The sequence below is a fragment of the Primulina eburnea genome, chromosome 15 (assembly GCF_022965805.1).
Source record: "Primulina eburnea isolate SZY01 chromosome 15, ASM2296580v1, whole genome shotgun sequence".
Classification (NCBI taxonomy): Eukaryota; Viridiplantae; Streptophyta; class Magnoliopsida; order Lamiales; family Gesneriaceae; genus Primulina; species Primulina eburnea.
The window spans coordinates 4,807,420-4,827,384 of NC_133115.1; the positions used below are offsets into that span (position 1 = coordinate 4,807,420).

The 19,965-nt window shown below is 37.3% G+C and overlaps 2 protein-coding genes across 3 annotated transcripts; one reads left to right on the forward strand and one right to left on the reverse strand.

Moving 5' to 3' along the window:
* The first annotated feature begins 3,055 nt into the window (after nucleotides 1-3,055).
* On the forward strand, nucleotides 3,056-7,147 carry LOC140815177 (bidirectional sugar transporter SWEET16-like). 2 transcript variants are annotated; one of them, XM_073174294.1, is made up of 6 exons: nucleotides 3,056-3,549; nucleotides 3,719-3,755; nucleotides 4,339-4,549; nucleotides 4,793-4,954; nucleotides 5,095-5,214; nucleotides 6,564-7,147. In XM_073174294.1, the coding sequence occupies exons 1-6, from the start codon at nucleotides 3,405-3,407 to the stop codon at nucleotides 6,840-6,842; spliced, it is 954 nt and encodes a 317-aa protein (XP_073030395.1). In that variant the 5' UTR covers nucleotides 3,056-3,404; the 3' UTR covers nucleotides 6,843-7,147. The 2 variants fall into 2 exon arrangements, with proteins under 2 accessions (XP_073030395.1, XP_073030396.1); XM_073174295.1 differs by having other exon boundaries at nucleotides 3,314-3,553.
* A 4,997-nt stretch (nucleotides 7,148-12,144) lies between these two features.
* On the reverse strand, nucleotides 12,145-16,143 carry LOC140815396 (uncharacterized). Its single transcript, XM_073174521.1, has 4 exons — nucleotides 14,513-16,143; nucleotides 13,426-14,169; nucleotides 13,097-13,142; nucleotides 12,145-12,777 (listed from the first exon to the last, which is right to left on the reverse strand). The coding sequence occupies exons 1-4, from the start codon at nucleotides 16,141-16,143 to the stop codon at nucleotides 12,145-12,147; spliced, it is 3,054 nt and encodes a 1,017-aa protein (XP_073030622.1).
* Nucleotides 16,144-19,965: the final 3,822 nt, after the last annotated feature.

Here is a 19,965-nt window from a genome sequence, read left to right on the forward strand (position 1 = left end):
ATTAGGAGGGAGGGATGTGAAGACCTAAAACGAGTTGTAACAGCCGGTAGAATTACAGTCATTTAACCACATTGAAGGACAATGATGGCCATTAAAATCGAGCCATTTAATCAAAATTTTGACCACATTTGAAAACGGTAGAATTATGATCATTTACTGCCTTATTGATATATGTTGTGACTTGCAATCATGTTTGGTAAGTTGATTTAATTTATATGAACTTTTTCTTTTTCATAATAGGTTGATATTTTAATTTCCCTACATATGAGGATTTTTGTTGCAGGAGTTGATGGATCCAATGTTGGAATTATTCACTATCAACATATCCAAATTCCAAATTGCTTACGATTGTCATAGCTATATTTTTTATTATTTTATTTTGATGTCTGTGATATACTTAACAAATTGGTTAGAAGAATTATAGCTATGTTTGTTTTTTATTACTTTATTTTTATTTTTGTAATATAATCAAAACCAATTTGATCGTGGTTTTTTATTATATTTTTTTAAAATTTATAACGTACAATTTCATTTATAACTAAATTTATTACACAAACCGTAATAACCGATCGTAATAACCAACCCGCAATACAAAAAAAAAAAAAAAACAAACCGGACCGAATTAAAATGGTTTGGTTTAGGATTAGTCATTCGAAAAACCGTAAACCGAAAAATCGAACCAAAGTTTATTAAAACCGAATCAAACCGACCGTTGCACACCCCTACGTGAGATCGTCTCACACAAGTTTTTGCCAATTTCAACGTTGTCTTTTTCATTGATTCAATCCTTAATATTTTTACCAATTTTCTAATTGTCTATATCTTCAATATTCAGATGACATAAATTCTTTTGATACATATTTTCATGTGTAGCATCTTCAATAATATCAACATCGTCTTTTTTTATCCGATGAAATCACAATGAGATTTCAAATTTCTTTTTCATTTTCATTATTATCCATAGATCAAGCTCTTTAACACTATTGTTGTTTTTGTTTTCTTGTTCTCTCCTGTCATACTACAGACTTTTTCTTATCTCACCATCTTATTGTTACTACTGAAATATTTATTAATATCTCTGATCTTATTCTAATTAATAATTCTTTTATTTGTTTTATTTTTTATATCCATATAAATGTTTTGATGCCATTCTTTATAAACTACACCTAACAAAAACTTTAAACATAATCTTCCTCCACTCTAAAATAATGGGATAAATATTAATTGACAGAATACATCTCATTTACCTCATGTTTGTTTGACATAGCTTTAGTTGATCTCACATTCTCTTTTTAGATGTCGTATACACATGTAAACACCCCAAAACCCCAACACCCCCCCCTCCCCCCCACCCCACTCCTTCTCTCAGATTCAAACAAATTTAAGAACCAATTATAATATTTATTTTTTTCTAAAACCCATGTCACGCACATGGCCATAAATCTTCAAATAAAGGCAAGAAAACAATTGGGTTAGACTAATGCCTAATGGAAAACTGGGTTGAATTCTTGCTAATGTTAGACTCAGGGATTCGAAGTTGATTTGGACATGTGAGAGCCACATAAAAAAAAATTGACCCATGTAACAAACTTAAAGTTGGTTCTTGAATCTTGCACGAGGAAGCATCTCAAAGCATCTCATAGTGTTTTTGAAGGGGCGTACGGGTCGAACCGTAATTTGTCACAACCTACCATTTGGCCGAACATGTCATTTCTTAGTTATATTAGATGGCTGGACGGGTTGGTTCGCAACCCGCCACAAACCCACCATTTGGTGGGGCGGGACAGGTCGACAAGATGATGTTAATTGTCCCATATCGGTTGGATAAATAACCTTGGAGTTGTATATATGATATTGGACAATCCTCCCCCCTTGAGCTAGTTTTTGGGGTTGAGTTAGATCTAAGTTCCAATCTTAACAGATGAGTCAAACACTTTTTGACAGTTGTAATCTTAGTAACCTTGGGAATCCATCATGAAATCATGAAGAGCCACAAAAATCTGAAATTGGTAACAATAATCTTCTAATTTATGAGGCTTGAATTGGGGATTAATTTCTGAATATTAATACATCAACTTTCAACCCCTCTCCAAGGCCCCCAACGAAGCTCCACTAGAATTTTTCAAAAAAACATATATAAAGATTTATTGTTGAAAAATCCAATTTTCGAAGCATTTTCACTTCCCAACCACATTAAAATACCTTCTGGACAAATTTATTACCGTTAGTAAGTGTTTTATGCTTTAAAATCATATATTGTATTTGACGAGTTCAAAAATTTTAAGATTTAATCATAATTTCTATCTTCTATAACAGTAATAATAATAAACTCATTCTTTAATCATTAATATAATTTAAAATACAACTTAAATTTTGATAGTACATATAAATTTAATTCAACTAGTTGATTGAACTAAGTTAAATTTGAATCATAGTTTCTTTAATTGATATACAGCAATCTCCATGTATTTTAAACATATTCATTAAATTATTTTGATTTTTTTATTTAAAATTTTTAAATGGCAAACATATTAAAGTTTTGAAATAAATATTTATGTTGCACATATTTTAGTTATTTCGATTAGTTTGCTATCTTTTAGTTTTTGTGTAACAATTTTAGTATCATGTTTCGAACGTGATGTTAATATATATGTAAATAATGATGCAATATTGATGTGGATGTGACATATTTAATAATAATCAGCACCCATTTAAATAAAAATGCCTTAATTAATGTGATCCTTCAATATTATACATTTACACAAAAATTCTCGTAAAAGACAGATCTTCTATTTGAGTCATCTATTAAAAAATATTATTTATTTTTTATATTAAATATGAATAAAATTGATTGGTCTCATCAATAAATATATGTAACACCGTGTCACGTCACAACATACCTATCGTACATTTAATATCCCAATTACTCGAAACAGTAAAAAGAGGGTAGTTTGATCAATAAAAGGATATATCGTCGGTTCTGAGAAGATGGGCGTGAGGCCGGCCCAGAAGGTATTTCTGTCGGCTGATGCATGCTTCTTTTGGCACTCTCTCTCGCAACTATTTCGCCACCTCCAAAACTGTCTAGTCCTAAACCAGAATGACAAATCCCTCGTAGAAAAATATTCATGTTTGTGGCCAAAAAGTTTCTTCACGAATAAAACTTTTTCCAAATTCTACGCAAAGAAACTGTTCCAGAGATGCTTCAAATCAAGAAAACTGTACAAGAAATCATCAAAACTCGACGTGTCAATAGACTGGCGAGAAAAATCCCATTTCCCCATTAGTGCAGAATCATTTAAAGTGTCGCCAACTTTCTTGATGCAGCAACGCAGGCCACGTATATCGACCCTGCGTTCTTGCCCATTCTCCGTCTATATATAGCAACTCTTCTCGTCTGATGTATGCACAAAACATTCACTCTCTTCAATTATTTCCTCACAAACCTAACTTCAATCCATTCCTCGCATCAAATCCCCACCAACAATTTTATTTTTTTATCTGCATCATTGACTCTTTATGGCTGGCTTAAGCTTCATCCTCGGAATTGTAGGTACTATACACACACACACACATACACATACACATGTGTGTGTTTGTGTGTCTCAGATTTCAAATTGTTAGTTTTCTTTGATAAGAAGAGATGTTTAATGTTGAGCTTGTGATTGATCATACTACCGAGTGGAAAAAGTAACATTTTCTCCTACAATTGGTGCAGGGAATGTGATTTCCATTCTCATGTTCGCGTCTCCTATGTAAGTGTAAACTCCTCTGATTATTTTGAATCACTTATTGGATTCAGAAGATTTCATGCTACCTCGCAAGTAGACCCCGTAAACCCCACGTATATCGATAAATATTCACTTTAGATATACTCTTAAGCGTATGCCTTGAGTGTGACATACAAGCCAAGTCACGAAGACAACCATGCACAGTTCATTTTGTGTAGTGGAAAATATATTACTCAAATCAAAATGGCCGGACTGGATGATTTCATTCCGAGGAAACCCTTAACCGGTTTCGCGTTCCGATCCTACCATCCGATGACACCCTAATCAACACACTACGCATGTTTGTTTCTATTTTTCAAAATTAATTTCCCTTCTTAAGCTGATCTTTTCAAAAACTTTATTGAAAATTTTAAAACATCCCACTTAATTGAAAATGTTTCGGCTCATGAATTCGATTGTAAATGACTCGATCCAGACATGTAATTCCTTAACGAATTCTTCGCGAATATATATATATATAAACTTAACTTCTTTCAGGGTATAATTTTTTGTGGGGCTTTAAGCTAATAATTATTAAATTACTAATTTTATGTTGCAATAATTTCAGAAAAACTTTTAAGCATGTAGTGAAGAAGAAATCCACAGAGAATTACAAAGGACTACCTTATATAACCACATTGTTGAGTACCAGCTTGTGGTCGTATTATGGACTTCTTAAAACTGGTGGCTTACTGATTGTCACAGTCAATGGTGCTGGAGTCGCTATGCATGTTATATATGTCGCCCTCTTTCTTATATACGCCCCGAACGACGTCAAGGTTCGAATCCGTCGTCCCCTATCTTTCTTATCTATGTCGTGTATGTTTCAGTCGAACATGTACAAGAGAAATCTCAAACAACGCTAATTTCATGATCAGATATGATCTATACACATTCTTTTATTGAATAAAATGAAAAGCTAATAAATTTGTAGCTCATTCAAAGTTTAATTTTCGATATTGCTAAAGCATTTTTATCCTAGATATATATTAAAAAATAAAGTATATATTTTGTTGACGCAGGTAAAATATGTGAAATTGGTGGCGACTATAAACGTTGGGTTTCTTGGGGCTGTAACACTCGTAACTCAGCTTGCTTTGCATGGGAGTCTGCGCATTACACTGATAGGAATCCTGTGTGCAGGATTGACCATTGCCATGTATGCTGCACCTCTCTCTGTTATGGTGAGCAATAGCGACGTGACCTCGGATACGTCAACAATCAATGATTAGTGCTGAGACTAAATTTCGATTAATTTAAAGAACGATTTTCGGAAATGTTTTTTTTTTTATGAAATATTTTTGATGGAATATTTATAATGCAGAAAACAGTAATTCAAATGAAAAGCGTGAAGTACATGCCCTTTTTCCTCTCGTTCTTCCAATTTCTCAACGGTGGGGTATGGTCTGCCTATGCGGTACTTGTTAAAGATTACTATATTGGGGTAAGTTAGTAAATTCTATTACATCATTTATTATTATTAACAACGGAAATTATCTTTCAAGTCAATTAAGTGAAAAAATCTATGACCTAACCTAAAAGAAATATTATTTTTTTATGTCAAAAATATTACATTTCATTATACGTATGAATCAGTTCAACCAGTTTTACGGATATAGATCAGTAAGACTGTCTCACATCCATTATTTTTAAACTTCGATGGAGAAAAGATTAATAGTTAAATTAATCAAAAACTTCGATTTAGTTTAAATTATATGAAAAACATGAATTGAAGTATAAAGATTTATATTTCATTCACTATTTTACAAGCTCAACGTGTGTGCTATTACTGGTGTGTTAAAACATAATAAATATTAGTTGACTAACGGGATGTGTATATATGTACTGTACGTGCTTTTTTGAAAAAATTAGGCTCGAAATTATTGGAAGAATTTTTTATGTCGGAAGAAGACGTCTTTTCTTTGACTTTCTCAAAAGCTACTTCCACTTTGCGGATTGCACTCTTGCATGTTCTAAAGTTCAAAGGTCGAATCTAAACCCGAGGTGACAATTATTGATTTTGACCTATAATCATATACATTCGATGTCCCAATGGAAATCTATCGGCTAATATAATAAATGAGGCAGATGTCGTTTTTAAATGTGTGCCAATTGCCAAATCTTTCGGCCGTTTGGCAAGAGTAGCTTTTGGCTTGCCAAATTTCAATGTTCCTTTTAATACAAGCCACAAAATTTGGAGCAAAATATATCTTCTTAAACATCATGAATTCAGGAGTCTTCAAATTTACATACATTGTCTCTGATTATCCACACGATTGAAAAATAAAGTTGATTACATGCATTGTTTCTTTGAAATCTCGAGATGACCGAAAACTCCAATGAAAAAATATCTATGACTCCCTTTATTTTCAATTATTGACCACACGTTCAGTGGCGGAGCCACATTATACGACACTCGAGCTTTAGCCCGAGTGGTCTAATTTTTTTTTAAAAAAATTATATGTAAAATTTGGATTAATTTGATATGAGTCCGGTAGATCAATTTAAAATATTAAAAATTATAGGGTTTAAATTTCTAGCCCGAGTAGAGCCAGCTGCACACGTTCCCCTGAAAACACGTACGGACAAGTTCATAAATATCTATTAACTCCCTTATTTTCAAATCTATGGTGTATGTGTGCTCAAGATTTGAAAACACGAAGAGTTAATCTGTAATATTTTCATGAGGATTTGTAGTAATCTCGAGATTTCACAGGGTAGTGTACGTGGGGCTCGCACGAGATCTTTGAAATTAGTTATTTTTAAACTTTTGCCTTTGCTCGGCATGCGCAGGTGCCAAACGGGATTGGATTTTTGTTGGGTTCGGCCCAATTAATATTGTATGTTATCTACAAAAACAAATCGATGGCGGAGGATCCAATGGAAAAAGGAGGTCCGGGGCATTTATTCGAAGGGGATAATCGAAGCCTTAGCAAAGGAAACAGCCTTCCGAAGCCATCCTTTGCTGGACAATACGATCAAGATATCAGCAAAACAATTTCACTGAGCTCCTGTGAGTTGGGAGTGGTCAATGACAGAGACATCGAGAAAGGTTTTCAAGAAAGCCATTGATAAATAAGTTTGAACATCGCCTGAATTTCTAATATATAGATGTATGTATGGTGGGGTGATTTTGTTTTTCTTACATGTTTCCGAATTATGGATACCATGATTTTGATATTCTGGATCATGCAAGATTTGCACTCTTAATTATCATAGTAGGAGTGTGTCATGTGTGTACAAGATTGGTTCTGGTTTTGGTTTTGGTTTTGATTTTGGTTTTCATGTAACTTGGATAGAAGTTTGTTTTAAATACATGGGTTGTCAAATACTATTTGAAGTCTATCCATGAATAAAAATAGCTAAATTCTCGGACAGATTGATATGAAATCTATGGATTTCGATTATTGTTTTATGACAAAAACTTGTGTGAGACGGTCTTACAGGCCGTATTTGTGAGACATATATCTTATTTGGGTTATTGACCGATTAATTCGGTTGAGATTAATTCTGGCAAGCGGACTAGGTCAAGTTATAGTAAATGGACGAACAGTCCAAGTATCGATACCACAGAGACTATTATTTAATTACTAAGATTCAATTATTTTATTTAATCTAGGCAAACAAAAACGAGCGATTTGATTGTTATTTCAACTAAGTGAATTTTTTAAACCAATTTATCCTAATTTTAATGACTAAATCAAATATCAGAGAAGCTTGGGACTTGGGATTTTCAAATTTAAATAAAGTGATCGGGAACACACGACGGTAATAAACTTTGATTAATATCATGCACTGGAACCATTTAACTACAAATTATTTGAAGTCACGATGCAATTCCCTAATTTAATTATAAATCTATTTCTAGAATTTATAATCCTATTTTCATTTAACAGTCCAATTAATTCTAATTGAATTTAATTAAACAAAAACGCATTTATCAATGGAAGAATTACAGCTGTCGCCTAAAATCGCACACTGAAACCGAGTACTATTTCTAGTCGGTTTAACCGTGTGTTGATTAATGTTTTCGAAGCTAAATTCAATCTATTCTCTTTCGAGTCAAGATCGACCAACAAACATGCAATTAATTGGCCAGATTAAAAGCACGAAATTTACGCAACATAAATCAATAACATAAAACAACTTTATAAATCAAATAATTCAATGAATAAACAAAAATCAATCGTTTATCCCGTATCGTGGTCCCGATCACAAAAGAAACTACTCCATAAATTCAAAACTAAAATCAAATTTAATAGTTGAATTCATGTCTGAAAATAAGAAAATAAAAGAGAAGAGGAAATCTCAATGACGGTGCGCGGATCTTGCGTGTAAATTGCGCTGTTTTTCCTTCGCCGTCGCTGTCTTCAAAGATCTGAAAAATTCTCTCCTTTCTTCTCCTGCAAGTCGGCTGCTAAGTCTCAAAAATTCAACAACCCAATTAATGTCTAGGTTTTGCATCTTTTATCCCTTTCCAAAATCACGAGCAAATCTTCGCAGGATCTCGATCTGATATTGCACACTCAATACTAGGCATGAAACATTTTTCCGGGTGATCCAAAATCTAACAAATTAATCCGATTATCAAGTGGAACAAGAGTTCTTAGTCTAAAAATAGTTCCATCCTACGTGAAAAGTGTTGTGCAACGATGTGTAACAAGATTGACCCACCCCCACACTTTGATAACGACACTGCCCTCAGTGTAAAGCACTATAAAATGAACGATGAAGACAGTTATATCAAACGAAAGAAAACACTTCCCTGGACACATGTCGAGTCAGTGGTGAAAATGAGGGATAAATCAGCAACTCCTGAAAAGCACGACACCGAAAACACAAGGAAACGTAAAGAGGAATAGGGGAAACATACAAACACACTATCAAAGTTCAAATGATAATACGATAAAGATCAAGTCTGAAAATGTCGATAACAATATAAAGATGAAATGGTGAAATCCAGAAAAATAATAAAATCCTCAACACATCCTAACAAAATAAACTACTCCTCGTCCTCTGATCCCAGCTCTAAGTTCATGAATTCATTGAGATTAGCTCTTTCCCAAGGTGGGGCATAGGCGTCGGGAGACTGTTGCTCTACTCGAGCTAAACGGTTGCGGATGTCGTCCATGCAATCCAGTAAGGATGAGTAAAAGCGGCGCCTGGCTTGCGAGTTGCGCGGTCTAAGGGGTACGCCAGCTTGAGGGTCAGCTCGGGCATCTAAAGCCGCTTCTTCCTCCACACGAGCTTCCCAGGCCCGGTCAGTGAGTGCAGGGGGCGGTACTGGGGGATCACGGGGATGAGGACTGAGATGTCGACTCCCGAGATTACAATACCACGCTCCCTGTCGAAAAATGAAGAACATGCCCTGCATGGCCTGAGTAGTGAGCATATGAGTAGAGGTAGGCAGGAGGGATGTCTCACCCGTGAAATCGATACCATGGGCCGCCAAAATCCGGGCTATGATGATGGGGAACGGGGCATATGGTTTTTTATTCTTGGTGGGGTCAATGTGAGCGACGGAACGCATATGTGAAATGATAATCATTGCCACCGGAATAGCAGGAATGGCCCCTAATCCATTCAACATCTTATCAATGATGTAAAGATCCATATGACGGACCTCATTGTTGTCTGCCTTCCTCGGAATTATGTTTGCACCAGTGAAATAACAGATTAAACGGTCCAGCAGCGGGAGGGAAGTCGGGAGAACGTTGGAGCGGGATCCGGTTGGGTACGTATCGTACTGGAGGCGGTCCCGTGCATGTGGGATCCTAAAAGTGATGTCTGAAAGGAACAGATCCAACTGGTTGAACACCACAGGGGGGCCGTCGTTTGGAACATTCAGAAGAGTCGCCAAATAGCCGCTGGTGAACTCGATGGGGACCCCCTTTACGTAAGTATGGATCGATTGCATCCCAGTCTTGTCATTCTCTTCAAAATTTGCGTAGAATTGCCACACTAGATCCGGGAAATACGGACCAGTGATGTCCAGAATAGGGCCCCACCCAAATTGATCGAACAGGGCTCGGAGTGGCACCTCGGCATCGATGCGGGGATGAATAGACCGCTCCACGATGACAGAATTCCCGTGAAGTGTCGAGTACCATTCAAAATTCTCGAAGGATGTGAATTTGGAAGCATCAAATGATCTCCTGGCTGACCCAGAGGACGAAGAAGCACCGGTTCGGGCGCGCTTACCAGTAATATGACGGGGAGGCATTTCTAGAACAAGAGACTTTATCCGAATACCCCACAAATTCAAGCGCAACAATCTCCAGACCAAACAACCCAATCACTGATCACCACTCACCAAACGAAACGAACAACAAGACAAAATACCCCAGCAATTCAATATCGATAATCCAAAGATTTATTCCAAATATTCCCAACCAATGCAATTTTATCCCAACGCACCATTACGCAGTCCACAACAATATCCTTAACAATAATGACCGATTCAAACACGCAAAAATAGTAGCAAGATAATCCACGAACAATGAATGCCCAACAACCGAACAATCTAAAATCAATCCCCAACACCAAATCTGAAGTCGCGCAAAATATTCGGAGGCCGAAAACAAAGGAGAGCTACGCTTACCAGTTAAAAGACAGAGTTCACCGCGGAAGAGGGTGGTCCGGAGGTGTTTGGTGTTGTTCGGGTGGGGGAGGCGACAGAGGAGGTGGGAGTGTGAGAGATTGCGAGGACGGTGGTGTGAGGATCGGCGGCAGTGAGGTGCGGTGGTAGTGAGGGAGACGGAGACGGAGACGGAAGGAATCGATTTTGGGGCTTTAGGGATTTGGGAGCAGAAATCGCGATTTAAATTCAGAGCAGTCGCGAATTTAAAAGGCACGGACCCCGTGTAGGGGTCCGTGTACAGGTCTGTGGAGGCTCTGGAAATCGGATATTGTGAAAGTGGAAGACACGGACCCCGTGTAGGGGTCCGGGACTGGGTCCGTGGAGGCTAGGGATGACAATGGGTAGGGTATGAGTCGGATTTGATACATCCATCCCCATACCCATTTATTAAATTAATCCCCATACCCATCCCCATACCCATCGGGTATTGAATTTCATCCCCATCCCCATATCCATCGGATTATCGGATACTCATACCCTACCCAAATACCCTATTATCATATACAATTGAATTTTTTCAAATTTAAATTGTTTCAATGAAGCTATGAATATTTAAAAAAATTATTTAAATGAACAATAAGAAAAAAGTAAACTTTATAAAAAAAAATAACAAAATATTAAAAATAATTTATATTAGTTGAACAAAAGTACGCAATTTAACAAAAATAAATTATTTTTCAATTTTAAAGTCAAACATGGAATAAACTTACCAATGAAGAAGATGAGAAATTGAATGAAAAATAAAAGAGCGGCAAAACATTGAAATGTAAAAGTGAAAGTGAAAGGGAAGAGAAAAGAAAAAGTATCGATTTACTTGGATTTGAGAAAATGAATCTTTAATATAAATAGATATAATTACTATATATATATACATATATATATACATATATATATATAAAGAGAAAAGAAAAAGTATCGATTTACATGGATTTGAGAAAATGAATCTTTAATATAAATAAATATAATTACTATATATATACATATATACATAAATACATATATATATATATATATATATATATATATATATATATATATATATATATATTTATATATTAATTTAAACGGGTATTCGGGTAGGGCGTGGGTCGGATTATATCAAACCCGCCTCCATACCCAAACCCGAAAATCCCCATACCCGATTACCCAATTATTTAATCGGGTCTAAAAATCCCTCCATACCCTCTTCTATTCGGGTCGGGTATCGGATCCTCCAACGGGTTCGGAGGAAATTGCCATCCCTAGTGGAGGCTCTGGAAATCGGATATTGTGAAAGTGGAAGACACGGACCCCGTGTAGGGGTCCGGGACTGGGTCCGTGTACACTCTGGAACAGAAAACTCAATATACGCAATTTTTTTTTATTTTTTTTATATATATAAATACTAGAACCAAAATCAGAGTGTGAGCCATGAATGTACAATTCTATAAATCTAGAACTCAAATTTGAAACTCAATCAAGCACACAAGATGCAAGAATTGTACAGAAACTTCCCTGGTCTGTTCGAGATTTTGAAATCGATCGCCCTGATAAATTCTCCCACACCTGATAAATTCCACCGCCAGTAGATAAATTACCTGAACCACCATTCACTGAGATTAGCTCACCAACTAAATGATTAAAAAAAATACAGAAAACTAAAATAAAACAGGGAATAAAACTAAAATAAAACACTGGGTTGCCTCCCAGCAAGCGCTAAATTTAGAGTCGATAGCCTGAGTGTACTCCCTTGATTTAGTTGGGATCCTGCAGATCCACTGTGGTCGGCTCATCGGGTATGGCACCACCGTGATAAACTTTCAGCCTATGCCCATTCACTTTGAACGCCCCAGTTGCGTCACTAGTGATCTCCACTGTCCCGTAGGGGAAAACTTCCGTGATGGTATATGGTCCTGACCACCGTGAACGCAACTTACCTGGCATTAATTTCAGTCGAGAATTATATAATAATACCTGTTGACCCACCAAAAATTCTCGATGGACAATGTTCTGATCATGCCAACGTTTGGTTTTCTCCTTGTAAAGCTTTGCATTCTCATACGCCTCCAACCTAAACTCATCCAATTCGTTTAGCTGCAGCACTCTCTCGTCACCTGTGGCTTTAGCATCAAAATTCAGAAATTTGGTAGTCCAATAAGCCTTATGTTCAAGTTCTACAGGTAGGTGACATGATTTTCTATACAACAATTTGAAAGGGGACATGCCAATGGGGGTTTTGAAAGCAGTGCGGTAAGCCCAAAGTGCATCGTCGAGTTTCCTAGACCATTCTTTCCTCGAAGCACCGACAGTCTTCTCAAGAATGCGTTTAAGTTCTCTGTTCGAAACCTCGACTTGGCCACTAGTTTGGGGGTGATAAGGTGTTGCCACCTTATGTCGGACCCATACTTAGCCAACAAACTGTCAAATTGACGATTACAAAAATGAGTACCCCCATCGCTAATGATGGCTCTAGGTGTGCCAAAACGTGAGAAAATATTTTTCATAAGAAATTGAACGACAACCCTAGAGTCATTAGTTTTGCATGCAACCGCCTCCACCCACTTAGACACATAATCAACGGCTACCAAAATATACTTGTTCCCAAAAGAGACCGGGAACGGACCCATGAAATCGATACCCCACACATCAAATAATTCACATACAAGAATGTTATTGAGAGGTAATTAATGTCTCCTAGAGATATTACCTGTTCGCTGACAATCTGGACATTTTGTGACATATTCATGCGCATCCTTAAACAAAATAGGCCAATAAAAACAAGACTAGAGGACTTTGGACGCAGTTCTAGTTGCCCCAAAATGGCCTCCAGCTGGACCAGCATGACAATGAAACAAAATTTCACTTACCTCTTCTTGGGGAATGCATCTACGAATTACACCGTCTGCACATATTCTAAACAAATAAGGGTCCTCCCACAAATAGTATTTTAAATCTGAGAAAAACTTTTTCTTTTGCTGATATGTAAAATGGGGAGGAATGAACTTACTTGATAGATAATTAACAAAGTCGGCATACCATGGTAAGCTGTCGATTTCAAAGAGTTGTTCGTCCGGGAAATCATCTCGAATAAAGTCATTACCTTGAACTGGACTTTCCAATCGCGAAAGATGATCTGCAACTTGATTCTCTGTGCCTTTCCTATCTATTATTTCCAAGTCAAATTCCTGCAACAGAAGAATCCAGCGAATTAGTCTTGGTTTTGCATCTTTCTTGGACATCAGATATTTTAACGCTGAATGGTCTGTGTGCACGACAACTTCGCTCCCTATTAAATACGATCTAAACTTATCAAGAGCAAAAACAACAGCAAGAAGCTCCTTCTCTGTGGTGGCATAGTTCAGTTGGGCGGCTGACAATGTCATACTAGCATAGTAGATGACATGAATGCACTTGTCTCTCTTTTTTCCCAACACTGCCCCTAACGCCGTGTCGCTTGCATCACACATCACCTCAAATGGCGACCCCCAGTCAGGTGCTATCATCACAGGTGCTGTGATCAATTTCTCTTTCAGAACCTGAAATGCCTGCACACACTCAGCAGAGAAATCAAAAGGCACATCTTTTATCAGTAAATTAGTCATGGGCTTGGCAATGCTAGAAAAATCTTTTATAAATCGTCTGTAGAAACACGCATGCCCAAGGAAACTACGCACTCCTCTAATGTTGGTTGGGGCTGGGAGTTTCTCAATTACTTCAATCTTTGCCTTATCAACCTCAATCCCATTTTCAGAAATTTTGTGCCCCAACACTATTCCCTCTCTTACCATAAAATGACATTTTTCCCAATTTAAGACCAAATTCGACTCCTCACACCTCTCCAACTTTAGACAAGTTAACTAAACAAGTATCGAATGAAGAGCCAAAGACAGAAAAATCATCCATGAATATTTCAATGAAATCTTCAATCATATCATGAAAAATTGCCATCATGCATCGTTGGAAGGTTGCTGGTGCATTACACAGACCAAATGGCATCCGTTTATATGCAAATGTCTCATAAGGACAAGTAAAAGTGGTTTTCTCCTGATCTTCAGGGTCTATGGGAATTTGCATATAACCCGAATAACCATCCAGAAAACAATAAAAAGAATGGCCTGCTAACCTTTCCAACATTTGATCAATAAACGGGAGGGGGAAATGATCCTTACGGGTGGCATCGTTAAGTTTTCTATAATCGATGCAAACACGCCACCCTGTAACAGTTCTCGTGGGAATTAATTCATTATTATCATTTTTCACAACAGTGATCCCACCTTTCTTTGGAACAACTTGGACTGGACTGACCCACCTACTGTCAGAAATCGGATAAATAATACCTGCGTCCAGTAGCTTAATCACCTCTTTCTTTACCACCTCTTGCATGGCTGGGTTTAGACGCCTTTGGGGTTGAGTAGACGTCTTGTGGTCGGCCTCCATCAGAATCTTGTGCATACACATAGAAGAGCTGATCCCCTTAATGTCTGCGATGCTCCAGCCGATGGCTTTGATGTTGTCTCTCAGCTCTCGCAACAACTTTTCTTCTTCCTTATCTGTCAAAGTAGATGAAACAATCACTGGCAATTTATCATTATCAAGAAGAAACAGATATTTTAAGTGGGAAGGAAGAGGTTTCATCTCTAGGATCGGGGCTTCTTCGATGGATGATTTTAAAGGTCGTGGGACATGCCCAAGCTCCCCAATCCTAGAGTTTACCGTTTTCGACAGCGGTCTGCCTGCCTCCAAATAGGAGATACATTCATCAAGCTCTTGATTTACCAATTCTTGTGGAGACGAATGAGTTAAGCAAACCTCCAAAGGGTCCTCACCTATCATTCCCTGTAGATCACACTCAACAAACTCATCAGTAGCATCAATTCGAAAACAATCAGAAGTATCATTAGGATATTTGATGGACTGAAAAACATTGAATATGACACTCTCTTCATTAAACCTCAAGATTAGCTCGCCCTTTTGCACATCTATCAAAGCTTTCCCGGTGGCTAAGAATGGTCTCCCTAAAATAAGAGGGATCTCTCGATCCTCCTCCATGTCTAGCACAACGAAGTCCACCGGGAAGATAAACTTATCAACTTTCACCAACACATCCTCTACAACTCCCCTAGGATATTTAATTGATCTATCAGCTAACTGTAGGGAAATTGTAGTTGGTTTCACCTCACCTATCTCTAACTTCTCAAAACAAGAGTATGGCATTAAGTTAATGCTAGCACCTAAGTCACACAAAGCTTTATTAAAATTTGAAGTTCCAATAGTGCAAGGGATAGAAAAACTACCTGGATCCTTAAGCTTCGGAGGGAGTTTATTTTGTAAAATCGCAGAACACTCCTCCGACAGCTTAACTGTCTCAAAGTCAACCAATTTCCTCTTGTTTGATAAAATCTCTTTAAGAAATTTGACATATGAGGGCATTTGAGCTAAAGCTTCTGCAAATGGGATATTTATATGCAACTTTTTGAAAATCTCAAGAAATTTTGAAAATTGAGTATCCAATTGCAGTTGCTTTGCTCTTTGGAGAAATGGGAGTGATTTAATATCAATATTCGAGTTCGAGTTCAGAGACTTACCTTTCTCCCTTGCGGCATTTGACCCTTGCTTGGATAATTCCTTCTCCTTCACATCTCCTTCAACATCGATCACCTCCTGCTTTATGGGGGACGTAACCGTGACTGCATTGACACCTTTTGAATTCTTTTCCGTGTCACTTGGTAGTGTACCCGGAGCTCTTGTAGCCATTTGTGTCGCTAACTACCCTAGTTGCGTCTCCACTCTTTGCATCATGGCATCATGGTTTTGCCATCTCATTTCATTCCCAGCTATGTACTTGGCAAGCATATCCTCAAGATTCGACTTGCTATCATGTGGCTTGAAACCAGGTGGCATAGAAGGACCAGCACCTTGTGGAGGTTTAGGTGGTTGTTGAGGAGGTGTTTGCTGTGTAGGATGTTGTGGAGGATTAAACTGTAGTTGCTCAACAGAAGTCTCAGGTTGCTTCCATCCAAAATTCTGATGATTCCTCCAGCCCGGGTTATACGAAAAACTGTATGGATTGTATTATGGAAGACCTTGGTTTCCCACATAATTCACCGAGTCCCCTCCAAAGCACTGTATCCCCTCACAAGACATATCTGGTATGAATGGCATGTCACTAGATGAACCACCAACCATTTCAGCACTTCCTTGAATCTGATTCACTGACTTGACTGGTGTTGACTTCTGTGCTTGTAACTGTGTCATCTGATGCGTCAATCCATCAAGTTTCGCTGTAATTGCTGTCAGAGCATCCATCTCAAGGAATCCTACCTTCTTTTCCCTCCGGTTATCTCGCCAACCTACATTGCTTTCGGCCATATTCGATATGATTTCGAGCGCTGCGGTTGGCGTTTTCCTGTACAAGCTTCCGTTTGCTGCCGCATCGAGCATAGATCTCACAGAAGGATCTACCCCATAATAGAATGTCTCAACCTGTTGGCCTATTGAAAATCCATGTCTCGGGCACATCCTCAACATCTTCTTGAATCTCGCCCATGCTGAATTCAGTGATTCCCCATCTCTCTGTCTAAATGATGTAATTTCATTTCTCAACTGTGTAATCTTGGTTGGGGGAAAATACCTGTGCATGAAGAACTCGACCAATCCATCCCATGTCGTGATAGAACCAGCTGGAAGGTCTCGAAACCACTCCATAGCCTCTCCTTGTAGGGAGAATGGAAATAATCTGAGTCGAAGGGCATCAGTACTCACCCCATTGCACTTTATTGTGTCACAGATTGACAGAAAGTTCTCCAGATGTGCATTAGGGTCTTCAGAAGGTGATCCTCCAAATTTGACTTGAAGTTGGATCATCTGGATGATGCCCGGTTTAAGCTCAAATGTATTAGCCTGTATTGTGGTACGCACAATACTAGACCCATAACCTCCGAATGCGGGTCGATGAAGTTCCATCAGCGTCCGATTATCCTCTTCTCCGGCCATTTCCTCAACCTCTGGTTTACGGTCTATTTCAGATTCTGTTTCAGATTCAAACTCCAGGGTCAAGTCGTTGTTCCTTCGAGCTCTGCGGATACTGCGGAGAGTGCTTTCAATCTCAAGATCAAGTGGCACTAGATTCCTGACGTCTTGAGTACGGCTCATATAACACGAGCTAACCCCTGAAATCAAAAATTAAAGTGCAAGATTTAAGCTCCAACAGAGTATGAAAAGCTGAAACAAAGTTAATCTAATTAAAATGCTAAAGAAAGAATGAAATATTTAAAACTAAGAATAAAAGCCTAGTCTCAAATGAATAATTTATCCTAATATCAAATAAATAGTCCCCGACAACGGCGCCAAAAACTTGACCGATTAATTCGGTTGGGATTAATTCTAGCAAGCGGACTAGGTCAAGTTATAGTAAATGGACGAACAGTCCAAGTATCGATCCCACAGAGACTATTATTTAATTACTAAGATTCAATTATTTTATTTAATCTAGGCAAACAAAAACGAGCGATTTGATTGTTATTTCAACTAAGTGAATTTTTTAAACCAATTTATGCTAATTTTAATGACTAAATCAAATATCAGAGAAGCTTGGGACTTGGGATTTTCAAATTTAAATAAAATGATCGGGAACACACGACGGTAATAAACTTTGATTAATATCATGCACTGGAACCATTTAACTACAAATTATTTGAAGTCACGATGCAATTCCCTAATTTAATTATAAATCTATTTCTAGAATTTATAATCCTATTTTCATTTAACAGTCCAATTAATTCTAATTGAATTTAATTAAACAAAAACACATTTATCAATGGAAGAATTACAGCTGTCGCCTAAAATCGCACACTGAAACCGAGTACTATTTCTAGTCGGTTTAACCGTGTGTTGATTAATGTTTTCGAAGCTAAATTCAATCTATTCTCTTTCGAGTCAAGATCGACCAACAAACATGCAATTAATTGGCCAGATTAAAAGCACGAAATTTACGCAACATAAATCAATAACATAAAACAACTTTATAAATCAAATAATTCAATGAATAAACAAAAATCAATCGTTTATCCCGTATCGTGGTCCCGATCACAAAAGAAACTACTCCATAAATTCAAAACTAAAATCAAATTTAATAATTGAATTCATGTCTGAAAATAAGAAAATAAAAGAGAAGAGGAAATCTCAATGACGGTGCGCGGATCTTGCGTGTAAATTACGCTGTTTTTCCTTCGCCGTCGCTGTCTTCAAAGATCTGAAAAATTCTCTCCTTTCTTCTCCTGCAAGTCGGCTGCTAAGTCTCAAAAATTCAACAACCCAATTAATGTCTAGGTTTTGCATCTTTTATCCCTTTCCAAAATCACGAGCAAATCTTCGCAGGATCTCGATCTGATATTGCACACACGGACCCCGTGCTTGCATCCGGGAAAGGGTCCGTGTAAACTCTGCCTCATATTTCTTCCGGAACACTGGACACGGACCCCGTGTAGAGGTCCGTCTCTGGGTCCGTGTACATACTGGATTTTTCTTCCTTCGGATGAAAGTGGACATGGACCCCGTGCATGGGTCCGTCGAGGGGTCCGTCGAGACTCTGTAAATTGTGTTTCGGCAATTGAATGGCACTGACCTATCTCCGGGGTCCGTGCCTGGGTTCGTGCTTCTTTGGCTGATTTCTTCTTTATGGTTGAATGACACGGACCCGTCTCCGGGGTCCGTGTATAGGCCTTTGTTTCCCAAAGCTTTTATTTTCTCTCCTATTTTTCTGGGTAAATCTGATGTGGCGTTGCGAGGCTTGACTTTTCTTTTATTTCTTTGGTTTTCACACACTTTTGGTCAAACATGCAAATAGCCATAATGAGACGAAATAAGCGCAAAACTCGGAATAAAAATGCCAGATAAGCACGAATACGACAAAATAAGATCCTTAAAATGCTATATAATTCGTGCTTATCAGTTATCTATGAAAAAATATTATTTTTTATGCTAATAATATTATTTTTTTTATTGTGAATGTGTATAGGGTTGACCCGTCTCACAGATTAGGATCCGTGAGACGGTCTCATATGAGACTCACTCTTGTTTTATTGTTTGTCATGAAACAATAGATCAAAATTTTAGCTAACATCTTACTTATTTACACATTAGTAACACAAAATAGAATGAATTTCAAATAACATTATTTTTGGGTGAACTTGATACTCTATAAAATTGTAAGAGTAGATTTGAAATTTATAATCTTGTTTATCTAAAGTTATAAAATATATTTCAAATTCATCAATCCAAACAGACGTAATATAACTTTTTAATCTGTTTATACTTACTCAACTTAATGATATTTTAAATCATAGAAAAAAGAAATAACATGATTATGAGAATGATATTCTAGTTCTAACTAAATTAATATATATTTATGTTATGAAAAATATTTTTATCCATATTTTTTAATAGTTTAGTTATGTATTAATAAGCATAAAAATATTTACTTTTGGCCTGGCCAAAAGGATAATTCAAAAAAAAAGAAGTAGTAGAAGGTTTATCATGAAGAAGATTATTTATTCCAAATAATCCTATGCCAGAAAA